Source organism: Entelurus aequoreus, linkage group LG02 (genome assembly GCF_033978785.1).
Source record: "Entelurus aequoreus isolate RoL-2023_Sb linkage group LG02, RoL_Eaeq_v1.1, whole genome shotgun sequence".
NCBI lineage: Eukaryota > Metazoa > Chordata > Actinopteri > Syngnathiformes > Syngnathidae > Entelurus > Entelurus aequoreus.
In genome coordinates, this window is record NC_084732.1 from 83,908,435 (window position 1) to 83,926,175 (window position 17,741).

Below are 17,741 nucleotides of genomic sequence, written 5' to 3' on the forward strand. Positions count from 1 at the left end.
CACTTTTACAAAACAAAAGGGCCTCGAATATATCACGTTTTTTTGAGAATGATTGATTAAAACAAGCACATATTGTAGAAATTCAAGTAAATGTGTATAACATTGTCCTACTTTTAGGTGTGGGCGATACTGGGAATTCCGGTATCGATCCGATACCAGGTAAATATGGGGCCGGTATCACTGATACTGATACCGACGCTGATACTTTTGAGTTGAAACGTATACATTTTTTTTTTTTAAACTGAACTCATGTACTGTATTTTCTCTAATAACTAAAGAATCATTTTTGGTGATTTAACCCCCAATTCCAACCCTTTGTCATGTTCTGTGGTCATGTTTTGTTTTGGTTATGTTCTGTTGGGTTTTGGACGTTTTTGGTTCCTGCTTTTTCACTCCCTTGTTTTGTCACCATAGCAACCGTTTCACCTGTTCCACGTTTGGACTCACACACCTGACACTAATCAAGACACTATTATTTAAGCTTGTAGTTGCCAGGCAGTCGGCCTGGCGACATTACTACACATGCTACCCCTGTTACTCCCATGAATACGCGTTCCATGCCATAGTTCCACGATCTTTCCATGCTTGACCAAGTAAGTTTTGTTTATTCATGTCACGGTTAGCAGTTCTTTTGTTTCATGTCCTTAGTCTACGCCAAGTGTAAGTTTTTGTTCATAGCCAAAGTTTGTTCTCCGCCTTGTGCGCGCCTTTTGTTTGTTCCTTTTGTTAGTGTTAAAATAAATCATGTACATACCTTCACGCCATGTCCGATCCAACTTTTCTTGCATCTCGGGAAAACAAACCCCCCAGAGTCCACTGTATAGCTCGGTTGGTAGAGCGGCCGTGCCGGCGACTTGAGGGTTGGTGGTTCAATCCCTGCTTCCGCCATCCTAGTCAATCAATCAATCAATGTTTACTCATATAATATATTTTATTTGTAAAAAGCACTTTACATTGAGCAAACAACCTCAAAGTGCTACAGTGTATTAAAAATAATAATAATAATAATAAATCAAAATAAAAACTAGAACAGCCTAATAGTTAGAACTTGTATGCATATATCTATAAAAAGGCTTTTTTTTTAAAAGAAGGGTTTTTAAGCCTTTTTTAAAAGCATCCTCAGTCTGTGGTGCCCTCAGGTGGTCAGGGAGAACGTTCCACAGACTGGGAGCGGCGGAGCAGAAAGCCCGGTCTCCCATAGTTTGTAGCTTTGTCCTCGGAGGTTGGAGGAGGTTAGCCCGTCCGGAGCGGAGGTGTTGTGTGGAGGATTTGGGGGTGAGTAGTTCTTTGAGGTAGAGGGGGGCATTTCCATGGAGGCACTGGTGGGTTAGTAGGGAGACTTTGTATTCAATCCTGAGTGGAACAGGAAGCCAGTGAAGGGATTTGAGAATTGGTGTGATGTGGTTGTATTTCTGCACTCTCGTCAGGATCCTAGCAGCACTATTCTGTATGTATTGCAGCGTCTGGATATAGCCCTAAATCACGAGTGTCTCAAAGGGCTGCACAAGCCACAACGACATCCTCGGCTCAGATCCCACATCAGGGCAAGGAAAAACTCAACCCAACGGGATGACAATGAGAAACCTTGCCGTTGTGTCCTTGGGCAAGACACTTTACCCACCTGCTCCCAGTGCCACCCACACTGGTTTAAATTAGGGATGTCCGATAATGGCTTTTTGCCAATATCCGATATTCCGATATTGTCCAACTCTTAATTACCGATACCGATATCAACCGATACCGATATATACAGTCGTGGAATTAACACATTATTATGCCTACTTTTGACAACCAGGTATGGTGAAGATAAGGTCCTTTTTTTTTAATTAATAAAATAAAATAAGATAAATTAATTAAAAACATTTTCTTGAATAAAAAAGAAAGTAAAACAATATAAAAACAGTTACATAGAAACTAGTAATCAATGAAAATGAGTAAAATTAACTGTTAAAGGTTAGTACTATTAGTGGACCAGCAGCACGCACAATCATGTGTGCTTACGGACTGTATCCCTTGCAGACTGTATTGATATATATTGATATATAATGTAGGAACCAGAATATTAATAACAGAAAGAAACAACCCTTTTGTGTGAATGACTGTGAATGAGTGTAAATGGGGGAGGGAGGTTTTTTGGGTTGGTGTACTAATTGTAATTGTATCTTGTGTTTTTTATGTTGATTTAATAAAAAAAATAAAAAATAAAAATCCGATAATAAAAAAAACGATACCGATAATTTCCGATATTACATTTTAAAGCATCTCTAGTTTAAATGTAACTTAGATATTGGGTGTTACTATGTAAACGCGCTTTGAGTCACTAGAGAAAAGCGCTATATAAATATAATTCACGCTTGACTTCATCTCTTATGTATGACTGCCATCTACTGGTCACACTTATCATTACACCATGTACCAAATAAAATTGCTTCGAGGTCGGTAAGCGCAACCGGAATTATTCCGTACATTAGGCGCACCGGGTTACAAGGCGCACTGTCGGTTTTTGAGAAAACGAAAGGATTTTAAGTGCGCCTTATAGTCAGAAAAATACGGTGTGGAGGGGGGCGTGGCCTGCGAACCTGCAGCGAAGCGGGGTGTGCCAGGACCGGCTGTGCGATCAGTGACAGGTGCGTTGATGGCCCACCCGGGCCTGCTTTTCTAATCACCTGTCGCTCTGTTAAAAAGACTTGATTGAAAAATGAAACAGTGTTCTAAACCCTGAAAAGGACTTAGACTTAGACTTAGACTTCCTTTTTATTGTCATTCAAATTTGAACTTTACAGTACAGATAAGAACGAAATTTTGTTACGTTAGCTCATGGTAGTGCAGGATAAAAAAGCAATTAAGTGCATATATATATAAATAAATAAATAGGTTACTGTACAGATAAATATATTGCACTTTTCCATATGCATCCACGTTTATGGATGTATGTTATATTGTCTTTTTTATTCCAGCGAGTTAATCCATTTTGGGGGGAGTTGAGGGGATAATTATGATGCGTTCAAGAGTCTTACGGCCTGAGGGAAGAAGCTGTTACAGAACCTGGAGGTTCTGCTTCGGAGGCTGCGGACCTCTTTCTAGAGTCCAGCAGTGAAAACAGTCCTTGGTGGGGGTGGGAGGAGTCTTTGCAGATTTTCTGAACCCTGGTCAGGCAGCGGCTTTTTGCGATCTCCTGGATAGGAGGAAGAGGAGTCCTGATGATCTTTTCCGCCGTCCTCACCACTCTCTGGAGAGACTTCCAGTCTGAGGCACTGCAGGCTCCAGTCCAGACCGAGATGCTGTTTGTCAGCAGGCTCTCTATAGTGCCTCTGTAGAATGTGCTGAGAATGGGGGGAGGGAGCTGTGCTCTTTTCATCCGAAGCAAAAAGTGCATGCGCTGCTGAGCTCTTTTTACAAGAGCTCCGGTGTGTAGGGACCAGGTTATATTGTCAGTTATCTGCTGCCATGTCGGTGATTGGTGGTCCGAGGAACCCGGAGGAAAGAAACCTCCACATATGGTAAAAAGGCTGATGTAGGAATGGAACAATTCTCGAACATTCAAAGCCCCAGACTTACGTTTAACACCGCGAGTTCGGCCTCTGAGTGTTTCCACACATGCGTACACTCGAGGCCCCTTTCACCTGTCAGACATTGTGTCCGTTCTCGTTATTGGGCACAGCGTCCCCTCAGGCCACCGCCGGCTGCAGCGCCAAGCAGGGAGACAATCTCCGTGGTTCAAGGCAGGAGATTTGTCATTTTAAAGCGCGGGTCAAACGGTCTCTCTGGCTATTGATTGGCTTGTCCTCCTCTATTACTCTGTGTTATGTATGGCTGCCTTTTATCACAGGTGCGACAGCCGCAAACACATTCGACTTGAGCACCTTCGATCACACATAAAGAGCCACAGCAGGCTGCCTGGTGGACTCCACCGGTAGGAGATGAGGTAGCCATCAAGAACTCTGCGGCAATGTTTTTCCGGTGATGACCTGAAATCACGGTCTGCAGCTCCCTGGAGACGCGGCCTCATGTAATCACAGGAGGTAGAAAATGTGTCTTTTCAAAGATAAGGCTTTGTCCAGACATCGCCTTTGTCACCTCTTCAGGAGCATCAACAAGACGTGACTTAGACTCATATAAAGCTATAAGGTCGAAGCATAAGAAACAATATAAACATGAATAAGTTCAGTTAAACTTAAAGTACCAATGATAGTCACACACACAGGGGGGCCGCTAGGGATTTTGGGCCCCATGAAAATAATCTTTACAGGGCCCCCAACACGGGCAACATTATAAATTCATCATCATTAGGGGCCTCTCTGGGCCCCCCTCCATCATGGGCCCCTAGAATCCGTCTCCTTTACCCCCCCTTTTCGGCGCCCCTGCACACACACACTAGGTGTGGTGAAATGTGTCCTCTGCATTTGACCCATCACCCTTGTTCACCCCCTGGGAGGTGAGGGGAGCAGTGAGCAGTAGCGGTGCCGCGCCCGGGAAGCAGTCCAAAGTCCGGAGGGAAGTCCAAGGGAACGAGGCGCACAGCTCGATCACGGAGGGAAAACTGCGGGGAACACAGAGGACATTAACGACACGGGCAGAGGGAAAGCACAGAGAGCAGGTACGAGAAGGGAAGCCGGAGACGGGGTGCTTACTACTTAGAGTGAACTACGTTCTGGCACTGGATCTTTTGGTCCGTTGGTCTTTATGTCGTCATCAATCAATCAATCAATGTTTATTTATATAGCCCTAAATCACAAGTGTCTCAAAGGGCTGTACAAGCCACAACGACATCCTCGGTACAGAGCCCACATACGGGCAAGGAAAAACTCACCCCAGTGGGACGTCGGTGAATGACTATGAGAAACCTTGGAGAGGACCGCATACGTGGGTAACCCCCCCCTCTAGGGGAGACCGAAAGCAACGGATGTCGAGTGGGTCTGACATAACATTGTGAAAGTCCAGTCCACAGTGGATCCAACACATCAGCGGGAGTCCAGTCCACAGCGGGGCCAACAGGAAACCATCCCGAGCGGAGACGGGTCAGCAGCGCAGTGATGTCCCCAACCGATGCACAGGCTAGTGGTCCACCCGGGGTCCCGACTCTGGACAGCCAGCACTTCATCCATGGCCACCGGACCTATGCAACTCCCCCTCGCAAGGGACAGGGGAGAAGAGGAGAGAAGAAAAGAAACGGCAGATCAACTGGTCTAAAAAAGGGGGGTCTATTTAAAGGCTAGATTATACAAATGAGTTTTAAGATGGGACTTAAAGTCGTCTGCCCTCATCAGATCCAGGTGCGCTGATTGTCGATTGCCTGGTGATTTAACCCCCAATTCCAACGCTTGATGCTGAGTGCCAAGCAGGGAGGTAATGGGTCCCATTTTTATAGTCTTTGGTATGACTCGGCCGGGGTTTGAACTCACGACCTACCGATCTCAGGGCGGACACTCCAACCACTAGGCCACTGAGTAGGGGTTATGGGGAATAATGGGTTACTGCCTCGACAAAAGTCCATATTTTAGTAAAGGTTTGTACACTTCGAACACAATATAAGGCACTTAAGGGGTTCTTAAACTTTTTGACCTCGGGGGCCCAACTTTTCCAATACAGAGGTGCCCGGGGCCCACTCAAGAATTAACACTGAATTACCATATTTTTCGGACTCTAAGGCGCACTTAAAATCCTTTCATTTTCTCAAAACTCGAAAGTGCTCCTTATAACTCGGTGCGCCTAATTTACGGAATAATTTTGGTTGTGCTTACCGACCTCGAAACCATTTTATTTGGTACATGGTGAAATGATAAGTGTGACCAGTAGATGGCAGTCACACATAGGAGATATGTGTAGACTGCAATATGATGGCAGTCACACATTGTCATGATCTGTGGTCTAGATCATGTTTTGTTTGGTTATGTTCTGTTGGTTTTTGGACTCTTTTAGTTCCTATTTGCGCTTCCTTATTTGTTTTGTCACCATGACGACTCATTGGTTTCACCTGACCCATTTTGACACACGCACCTGTTTTAATCAAAGAGACTATTTAAGCCTTTGGTTGCCAGTTAGTCGGCCTGGCAACATTGATGTTCTTTTCTTGCTCTGTGCTGACATGTTTCATGCCTTGCCATAGTTTGATGCTCGTTCCATGCCTTGTCAAAGTACGTTTTTGTTTATTCATGTCACAGTTAGCGAGTTTTTGTTTCATGTACATAGTTTACACTAAGTGTTAGTTTTTTAGTTTCCTGCGTTATGTTGTGCCTCCGCCTTGTGCGCCCTTTTGTTTTGTAGTACCCCTTTATAGTCAAGAATAAATCATGTTTTTAGAATCCACGTTATGACACACATGAGAGATACGTGTGGACTGCAATATGATGGCAGTCACACATTAGAGATGTGACTCAAGTAAAAAACACCAAAATGTTATATGTTCCATTGAAAATATAGAACATTAAACACGGCGCTCAAAAATCTGTCAAAATGTTTTAGTACGACTTTGGTAAGCTATGGAGCCGCACCGCTTGATGGATTGTACTGTGCTTCAACATACGAGTATTATTATGGTGTGTGTATAAGGTAAGACATATTATCTGGCGTTTTGTTTCGCAATATTATGCAAAGACAACTTTTCTTACCTTCTGGCAGGTAGCGGGGTGTATATTGTATCGTCCCGGAAGAGTTAGTGCTGCAAGGGGTTCTGGGTATTTGTTTATGTTGTGTTACGGTGCGGATGTTCTCCTGAAATGTGTTTGTCATTCTTGTTTGGTGTGGGTTCACAGTGTGGCGCATATTTGTAACAGTGTTAAAGTTGTTTATACGGCTTCCCTCAGTGTGACCTGTATGGCTGTTGACCAAGTATGGATTGCATTCACTTGTGTGTGTTTAAAAGCCGCATATATCAAGTGAATGTGTGTAGGAAAAATGGACGTGACGAAAGGATGTAGAGGACGTTAAAGGCAGTGCCTTTAAGGCACGCCCCCAATATTGTTGTCTGGGTGGAAATCAGGAGAAATTCGGGAGAATGGTTGCCTCGGGAGATTTTCGGAGGGGCACTGAAATTCGGGAGTCTCCCGGGAAAATCGGGAGGGTTGGAAAGTATGTTCATCGGCAGTGCGCCTTGTAATCCGGTGCGCCCTATCGTCCGGAAAATACGATATCTGATATATCACTAAGCTTTAGAACTTTCCTGTAAAAATCTCCTTCCACTTCTGTCCCTGACACCCGCATTTCAGGCTCGCTCTGGAAAAACTCTGTGGAAACGCTCCCCACCCACAATGTTTGGTGCCTCGTCTGAGCTGCTGTGTAGCTTACCATAGTAACTAATTAGATTACCATAGTAACTAATACATCATGCAAAAGCGCAGATTCCAACCATTTAAATACTTTGTATTAGGGATGTCCGATAATGGCTTTTTTGCCGATATCCGATATTCCGATATTGTCCAACTCTTTAATTACCGATACTGATATCAACAGTCGTGGAATTAACACATTATTATGCCTAATTTGGACAACCAGGTATGGTGAAGATAAGGTCCTTTTTTAAAAAAAATAAAATAATAAGATAAATACATTTAAAACATTTTCTTTAATAAAAAAGAAAGTAAAACAATAGAAAAACAGTTACATAGAAACTAGTAATTAATGAAAATTAGTAAAATTAACTGTTAAAGGTTAGTACTATTAGTGGACCAGCAGCACGCACAATCATGTGTGCTTACGGACTGTATCCCTTCGCAGACTGTATTGATATATATTGATATATAATGTAGGAACCAGAATATTAATAACAGAAAGAAACAACCCTTTTGTGTGAATGACTGTGAATGAGTGTAAATGGGGGAGGGAGTTTTTTTGGGTTGGTGCACTAATTTTAAGTGTATACCGATAATTTAAAAAAACGATACCGATAATTTCCGATATTACGTTTTAAAGCATTTATCGGCCGATAATATCGACAGGCCGATATTATCGGACATCTTTACTTTGTATAGTTAATTTAAAGGCCTACTGAAATGAATTTTTTTTATTTAAACGGGGATAGCAGATCTATTCTATGTGTCATACTTGATCATTTCGCGATATTGCCATATTTTTGCTGAAAGGATTTAGTATAGAACAACGACGATAAAGATTGCAACTTTTGGTATCTGATAAAAAAAAGGCTTGCCCCTACCGGAAGTAGCGTGACGTAGTCAGTTGAACATATACGCAAAGTTCCCTATTGTTTACAATGATGGCCGCATGAAGTGAGAGAGATTCGGACCGAGAAAGCGACAATTTCCCCATTAATTTGAGCGAGGATGAAAGATTTGTGGATGAGTAAAGTGCAAGTGAAGGACTAGTGGGGAGTTGAAGCTATTCAGATAGGGAAGATGCTGTGAGAGCCGGGGGTGACCTGATATTCAGCTGGGAATGACTACAACAGTAAATAAACACAAGACATATATATACTCTATTAGCCACAGCACAACCAGGCTTATATTTAATATGCCACAAATTAATCCTGCATAAAAACACCTGCGTGTTTGTTACGCTAGCTCCTAGCTCCTCTGCTAGCTCCTAGCTCCATAGAACACGCCAATACAATTCAAACACCTGATCAACACACACAATCACTCAGCCCAAAAGACCGTTCACCTAACCCAAGATTCATAAAGCTTATATATTTTTAAAAAGTTACGTACATACGCAAAAAAAAGTTGCGCACATACGGTCAAGCGATCAAATGTTTAGAAGCCAAAGCTGCATACTCACAGTAGCACGTCTGCGTCTTTGTCATCCAAATCAAAGTAATCCTGGTAATAGTCTGTGTTGTCCCAGTTCTCTACAGGCGTCTGTGTATCGAAGTCAAAAGTCCTCCTGGTTAGAGTCTCTGTTATCCGAGTTCTTCCATCTTGACTGCATCTTTCGGGAATGTAAACAAAGAAGCGCCGGCTGTGTACTGTTGTTGCTGACTATGTTCGAGAAATACGTCCATTTCGCACCGACAACTTTCTTCTTTGCTTGCTCAGCTTCCTTCTCCATAATGCAATGAACATGATTGCAACAGATTCACGAACACAGATGTCCAGAATACTGTGGAATTATGAAATGAAAACAGAGCTTTTTCGTATTGGCTTCAATGTGGAAGGCATACCCGTGTTCGCCGGGCTACGTCACGCGCATACGTCATCCTCAGAGGCGTTTCGAACCGGAAGTTTAGCGGCTAATTTAAAATGTCACTTTATAAGTTAACCCGGCCGTATTGGCATGTGTTATAATGTTAAGATTTCATCATTGATATATAAACTATCAGACTGCGTGGTCGGTAGTAGTGGGTTTCAGTAGGCCTTTAATTTGCCCAAGTCTGCTGTCGGCTGATCAATCATTACCTATAGTGACAAATAATTCACAAAGGAAATTAAAAGGCACATAAATGCACATATTCTTTCCTTAATGGCTATTTTCCCCCAGCCGTGGCGTCGACCATAAGTGTACATGCACACGTGGGATTGCTTGCGGACGGCTTTCCAGTCCAGTCTCACCCCTGAAAGACCCCCAGAGCCAGGCACTACGGCCCATGACGAGACAGCCCAGCAGCGTTTACATAATGCATGACCGCCAATGACACACATCGGGCCAAGCTGTGCTGAATCAGCTGCTCCGGCACATCAGCGCCTTTGCTGATCTGAGCGAACGGCGGCCCGCTGGGGCCCACCGGAGACATGCGGCCTGACCCCCGGAGCCTCTCCCGACAAGAGCACTTGATCACCCAAGTAACCTTTTGCACGAATGCACTCAATCTGCCAGTCGCCTCACAGCCACTGCAGACACGGTGCAGACAGGGGGCATTAGGTGGGATTATCACCCCCACCGGCCTTTGTTGTTTGGGATGTCCGTCCCTCGCCAACATGCCCAGCCTCCGCCCCGCCCACCCTGGCGCTGCTACAGAGGGGGGGGCTGTCTCCCTGGAAAAGTGTCGCCCACTTCCACCGCCACACGCAAACATACTCTCACGCAAATTAAAACCCAGGGGATGTTTTCCAGCATGAATACAAATGAAAAGACATTATTGCTCAGTGACTTTTCCCTTCACTTTGCAGTGCTGGGTAAGACTTTTCTTATACGAAGAGTCCAGAATTTAATCAAATGAATATCTGATGATTTAGTAGAACATGTTACATGACTCCAAAGAACTTTTCAAACCCACTGATTTCTCAAATATGCGAAAGCGGACATCCTTGCAGGATTTGCAATGTCGCATTCACCAACTTCCATCTTTTTTATTCACTGCAGAAAATTGGCATGATTGGTTCCACCCCATCGTGACCTTTGTCTTACTTTCCTTTATTTCCCGTTCAGTAGAAATGGGAACAGGGCCAGCCCTAGGCTAAATTGTCGCCCGAGGCAGAATATTATTTTTAAAGCTCACTCTTTACAATTTTGTTGCACAAAACCCAAAATCACGTTGCACGTTGCACGTTGTGTAAATGGTAAATAATAACAAAATACAATGATTTACTAATCCCTTTCAACCTATATTCAATTGAATAGACTGCAAAGACAAGATACTTAACGTTCGAACTGGAAAACGTTGTTATTTTTTGCAAATATTAGCTCATTTGGAATTTGATGCCTGCAACATGTGTGAAAAAAGCTGGCACGAGTGGCAAAAAAGACTGAGAAAGTTGAGGAATGCTCATCAAACACTTATTTGGAACATCCCACTGGTGAACAGGCTAATTGGATAGACTTAGACTTAGATTTAGACTTAGACAAACTTGAATGATCCACAAGGGAAATTGTTCAACACAGTAGCTCAGTTACAATGATGGAAAATGTAAGGATGGAAAGGACAATGCAGGTATAAATAGACTAAATACAGGTGGTACAGGGGTACAGGTGGGTGCCATGATTGGGTATAAAAGCAGGTTCCATGAAACGATCAGTCATTCACAAACAAGGACGGGGCGAGGGTCACCACTTTGTGAACAAATGCGTCAGCAAATTGTTTAGGAACAACATTTCTCAACCAGTTATTGCAAGGAATTTAGGAATTTCACCATCTACGCTCCGTAATATCATCAAAAGGTTCAGAGAATCTGGTGAAATCACTGCACGTAAGTAGCAAGGCTGAAAACCAACATTGATCAGGCGGTTCCGCATCAAAAACCGACATATGCGTGTAAAGGATATCACCACATGGGCTCCGGAACACTTCAGAAAACCACTGTCAGTAACTACAGTTGGTCGCTACATCTGTAAGTGCAAGTTAAAACTCAACTGTGCAAAGCGAAAGTCATTTATCAACAACACCCAGAAAGGTCGCCGGCATCGCTGGGCCCGAGCTCATCTAAGATGGACTGATGCAAAGTGGAAAAGTGTTCTGTGGTCTGACGAGTCCACATTTCAAATTGTTTTTGGAAACTGTGGACGTCGTGTCCTCCGGACCGAAGAGGAAAAGAACCATCCGGACTGTTATAGGCGCTAAGTTGAAAAGCCAGCATCTGTGATGGTATGGGGGTGTATTAGTGCCCAAGGCATGGGTAACTTACACATCTGTGAAAGCACCACTAATGCTGAAAGGTACATACAGGTTTTGGAGCAACATATGTTGCCATCCAAGCAACGTTATCATGGACGCCCCTGCTTATTTCAGCAAGACAATGCCAAGCCAAGTGTTACAACAGCGTGGCTTCATAGTAAAAGAGTGCGGGTACTAGACTGGCCTGCCTGTAGTCCAGACCTGTCTCCCATTGAAAATGTGTGGCGCATTATGAAGCCTAAAATACCACAACGGAGACCCCCGGACTGTTGAACAACTTAAGCTGTACATCAAGCAAGAATGGGGAAGAATTCCACCTGAAAAGCTTCAAAAATGTGTCTCCTCAGTTCCAGAGTGTTGTTAAAAGGAAAGGCCATGTAACACAGTGGTGAACATGCCCCTGTGCCAACTTTTTTTGCAATGTGTTGCTGCCATTAAATTCTAAGTTAATGATTATTTGCAAAAAAAAATTTAGTTTCTCAGTTCGAACGTTAAATATCTTGTCTTTGCTGTCTATTCAATTGAATATAAGTTGAAAAGGATTTGCAAATCATTGTATTCTGTTTTTATTTACGAATTACACAACGTGCCAACTTCACTGGTTTTGGGTTTTGTAGATTGCTTACCTGTGTGATACCTGTTTTACCTAAGAATGAATAATTTTGATTAATAAAATTTGTCTGATTAATATTTTGGCCATCATCGTGCCTGGTTGCCAATCAGGAGGTTGTTGTGGGGTTGTTTTTTTTGCCTTGCTTTTCTTCACCTCAGCCATCTGACTTGCCTTGTGTTTTGCCTCGTATTATTGATTTGCAGTCCATTTCCTCAACCATGCTGGTGTTCCTTTATTTCTCAAATAAAATATTTTTTTGCCTGCCTTCTCTGCGTCGTGGGGTCACGCCGCCAGACGTTATAGACCAAACAGAAATCACAGATTCAGAACTGATCAATTTTTCATTAGCGGAGGACTGACCTGGCATACTTTGCCTGGAGAGCTTGCCATGCATTCATGAGACGTGACCCCAATGGGTGATGTCCACTGAGTAATGGGCCGTCTAATGTCCAGAGGCTAAAGGGGAGCAACATGAAAGAAGCATGGAGGGCTTGGCCAAGGCTCGCAGGATGGACGGATCAGTCCCATTTCCTGTGTGAAGGCCGGTACATGAGTCATGACGTGGAAGTGAGCATCGACTTTTGCACACCGAGCGTCTTTCAAATGCAAATACGTGTTTGGAGCGGCAACATGTTGCAGTTATTGGAGAAAACAGCCTTGCCTCAAGGTTCCAAGCTGCTCTGGAGCGTCTGCTCAAACTGATCTCATCAATAAAATGCTTAATTCAGCAGCCGGGGAAAGAAAAAAAAAAAGAATGTTTTCCTTCAGTGTGGCTGTCATACAAATGATCCCCAGCATGAAATCAAATCGGAAGGAAGATGGTTAGTTTCTGTTGCGACGTACGAACATTGAGAACCGAATTGTACAGGAACTGAATCCAGAAGGAGTATTGTAAATCCAATGAATCAGTTCCAGACACTCAAAAAGACAACTTTTATAAAGAATACCGTATTTTTCTGACTATAAGGCGCACTTAAAATCCTTTCATTTTCTCAAAACTCGACAGTGCGCCTTATAGCCCGGAATAATTCTAGTTGTGCTTACCGACCTCGAAGCCATTTTATTTGGTACATGGTGTAATGATAAGTGTGACCAGTAGATGAGTGTGACCATCTAGTCAAACATAAGAGATAGGTGTAGACTGCAATATGATGACAGTATGACTCAAGTAAATAAGACCAACATTTCATATGTTCCATTGAAAATATAGAGCATTACACACGGCGCTCAAAAATCTATCAAAATGTTTTAGTACGACTTTGGTAAGCTATGAAGCCGCACCGCTTGATGGATTGTACTGTGCTTCAACATACGAGTATTATTATGGTGTGTGTATAAGGTAAGACATATCATCTGGCGTTTTTGTTTCGCAATATTATGCAAAAGCACTTTTTCTTACCTTCTGGTACCTGCTGATCTGTATTTGGGATCTGCATAAGTACGGAAAATTGGCGCGCGTCCGCCTTTGTAGTCCGTGCCGACGCCGTAGTCGATAAGCTTTTTCTCTATCTTCTTGTTATGGGACATTCATCCTCCGCTGTTGCCATTTCTAATATAAAGTAGTGTAAAGTTCTTACTTATATCTGTCAGTAAACTCGCCATGAAAGCGCTAAAACATACCGGTGTCGTGAGTTTACATTATTCACCCAAGGAACTTTAGTTATTAGAGAGTTCCGGTTTTCAGAATTGTTATTGTTTCCGGATGAGGAGATGCTGCTCCGTTATTGATTGAAGTAAAGTCAGAATGTCATTAAAACAGTTAGCGCCATCTTTTGACACTTCTTCCACTCCCGTCCTTGCACGCTACACCGCTACAACAAAGATGACGGGGAGAAGACGCTGTCGAAGGTGAGCCACGTAAATAAGACCGCCCACAAAACGGCGCATCCTGAAGCAACTGTCAGAAAGCGGCTTGAAGATGTTCTGTAAAACATCATCTATGCAACATTTTGACCAAAGAACCACCATTACATGTTATGTAGACCACAAGGACGTGTTTTCCATTTAGAAAAAAATATATAATAATATGACTCCTTTAATGCGCCCTATAATCCGGTGCGCCTTTTGTATGAAAATAGACCTGACTAGACCGGCTCATCGGCAGTGCGCCTTTTAATCCGGTGCGCCCTATGGTCAGGAAAATACGGTACTTAATTAAACCTAACGGAGTAAAACATACAACAATGCATCTGGCAGACATATTCGATCATTCCTACAACTTCTGCATGGAATAACATGATCGGGGATGCAGGTGATACCAAAACATGAAAATACCGCCAGTCTTCTGTAGGCGACGTCAGCCGACTGATGCAAGCCCGCCCACATTTTGGAGCAAAAAGTGTGCGTTAAAAAATGTGCTATAGACCAACATGAAAATCATTACTGCGTCTATTTTGGGGGAAATATTACCCTTTTTAGGTCCAAAAACGTAAATATACTTAGAAAGTGTTTAACTGTTTGTGCTAGAGATGTCCGATAATGGCCTTTTTTGCCGATATCCGATATTCCGATATTGTCCAACTCTTAATTACCGATACCGATATCAACCGATACCGATATATACAGTCGTGGAATTAACACATTATTATGCCTAATTTTGTTGTGATGCCCCGCTGGATGCATTAAACAATGTAACAAGGTTTTCCAAAATAAATCAACTCAAGTTTTGGAAAAAAATGCCGACATGGCACTGCCATATTTATTATTGAAGTCACAAAGTGCATTATTTTTTTTTAACATGCCTCAAAACAGCAGCTTGGAATTTGGGACATGCTCTCCCTGAGAGAGCATGAGGAGGTTGAGGTGGGCAGGGGTTGAGGGGGCGGGGTTGAGGTGGGGGGGTAGGGGGTAGCGGGGGGTTTATATTGTAGCGTCCCATAAGAGTTAGTGCTGCAAGGGGTTCTGGGTATTTGTTCTGTTGTGTTTATGTTGTGTTACGGTGCGGATGTTCTCCCGAAATGTGTTTGTCATTCTTGTTTGGTGTGGGTTCACAGTGTGGCGCATATTTGTAACAGTGTTAAAGTAGTTTATAGGTCCACCCTCAGTGTGACCTGTATGGCTGTTGACCAAGTATGCTTGCATTCACTTGTGTGTGTGAAAAGCCGTAGATATTATGTGACTGGGCCGGCACGCAAAGGCAGTGCCTTTAAGATTTATTGGCGCTCTGTACTTCTCCCTACGTCCGTGTATTACTCCGTACAGCGGCGTTTTAAGAAGTATTAAATTATACTTTTTGAAACCGATACCGATAATTTCCGATATCACATTTTAAAGCATTTATTCGCCGATAATATCGTCAGTCCGATATTATCGGACATCTCTAGTTTGTGCTATATATATATTTTTGTCTTCTAGTCATCCATAGCGTTTCTACTCGTATGGATTCTTCATTCATCACTCCAAGCAACGTTTGTAAGTTTTACAATGTAACTAAAACTATTCGTACTTACTCTACCGTCCAATGTGTGATGTCCGTAGGAGTGTTCTTCAAAAGTTTGAATTGCTACAACATGCAACAATGCATCTGGCAGACATATTCGATCCATCCATCCATCCATTTTGTACCGCTTGTCCCTCATTCCTACTTATTCTGCACGGAATCACATGATTGGGGATAAAGGTGCTACCATAACAAGTTCTTATCTAATCCATCATTATTATTATTATTGTTATTACACAACATGAAATTGCAGCCAGTCTTTCCGCTGGTGGAGGCCCGCCCACATTCCGGAGCAAAAAGTGGGCGTTACAAAATGGGCTACAGACCTGCATAAAATCACTACTGCGTCTATTTTGGGGGAAATATTACAGTTTTTAGGTCCAAAAACGCAAATATACTTAGAAAGTGTTTGTGGAGGTCTCGCTCCTCCGGGTTCCTTGGACCATCAATGACGGACATGACAGCTGCATTCATCTTGGCGAACAATAGTTTATTTTGCAATAAATGTTCGTTGGGACCTCTTTCAGTCATTTTCTGTCCGTCTCCTTCTCGCTGGAGCACTAGAATGGTTTCTCCCAGAGTGTCACCAACCGCCATCACCAACAACAACAACCCTCTTTCCTTCCCGACTGCTGCCTTTAACAGAGCGACAGGTGATCAGACAAACACTCACAGCTGTGTCATCTACGCAATTCCCTGATCTCGAAGCCGATCTCGAAGCCGGTCGTGGCACACCCCGTTTCGTCGCAGGCCCGCTGGCCACGCCCCCCCACAGTGTTTAATTGTTTGTGCTATTTTTTTTTTTTTTTCAACCAGAGCGCCGTGTTTGTCTTCTAGTCATCCATAACGTTTCTACTCGTATGGATTCTTCATTCATTACTCCAAGCAACGTTTGTAAGTTTTACCATGTAACTAAAACTATTCGTACTTACTCAACCGTCCAATGTGTGATGTCCGTAGGAGTGTCCTTCTTTAGTTGTATTGCTACAAAATGCAACAATGTATCTGGCAGACATATTCGATCACTCCTACAAATTCTGCACGGAATAACATGATTGGAGATGCAGGTGCTACTAAAACGCGTACTACACATCATGAAATTGCCGGCAGTCTTCTTTTGGCGATGTCAGCAGGCCCGCCCACATTTTGGAGCAAAAAGTGGCCGTTACAAAATGTGCTATAGACCAGCATAAAATCACCACTGCGTCTATTTTGGGGGAAATATTACCGTTTTTAGGTCCAAAAAAGCAAATATACTTAGAAAGTGTTTGTTTGTGCTATATATATTTTTTTTTAACCAGAGTGCCGTTTTTGTCTTGTAGTCATCCATAGCGTTTCTACTCGTATGGATTCTTCATTTGTTCAAGTTTTACAATGTAACTAAAACTATTTGTACATACTCAACCATTGCAAAAATGTGCTATAGACCAGCATAAAATCACCACTGCGTCTATTTTGGGGGAAATATTACCGTTTTTAGGTCCAAAAAAGCAAATATACTTAGAAAGTGTTTGTTTGTGCTATATATATATTTTTTTAACCAGAGTGCCGTTTTTGTCTTGTAGTCATCCATAGCGTTTCTACTCGTATGGATTCTTCATTTGTTCAAGTTTTACAATGTAACTAAAACTATTTGTACATACTCAACCGTTGCAAAAATGTGCTATAGACCAGCATAAAATCACCACTGCGTCTATTTTGGGGGAAATATTACCGTTTTTAGGTCCAAAAAAGCAAATATACTTAGAAAGTGTTTGTTTGTGCTATATATATTTTTTTTCAACCAGAGTGCCGTTTTTGTCTTGTAGTCATCCATAGCGTTTCTACTCGTATGGATTCTTCATTTATTCAAGTTTTACAATGTAACTAAAACTATTTGTACATACTCAACCGTTGCAAAAATGTGCTATAGACCAGCATAAAATCACCACTGCGTCTATTTTGGGGGAAATATTACCGTTTTTAGGTCCAAAAAAGCTAATATACTTAGAAAGTGTTTGTTTGTGCTATATATATTTTTTTTCAACCAGAGTGCCGTTTTTGTCTTGTAGTCATCCACAACATTTCTACTCGTATGGATTCTTCATTTGTTCAAGTTTTACAATGTAACTAAAACTATTTGTACATACTCAACCGTTGCAAAAATGTGCTATAGACCAGCATAAAATCACCACTGCGTCTATTTTGGG

General features: G+C 42.6%; 1 protein-coding gene across 1 annotated transcript in view; it reads left to right on the forward strand.

Moving 5' to 3' along the window:
* Positions 1–566: 566 nt before the first annotated feature.
* Positions 567–17,741, forward strand: part of zdhhc13 (zinc finger DHHC-type palmitoyltransferase 13) — a 53,112-nt gene continuing 35,937 nt past the window's right edge. Inside the window, exon 1 of the mRNA XM_062033446.1 lies at positions 567–593. Coding sequence (XP_061889430.1) covers positions 582–593 — 12 coding nt within the window. The 5' untranslated portion in view covers positions 567–581. The remainder of the gene's footprint in view (positions 594–17,741) is intronic.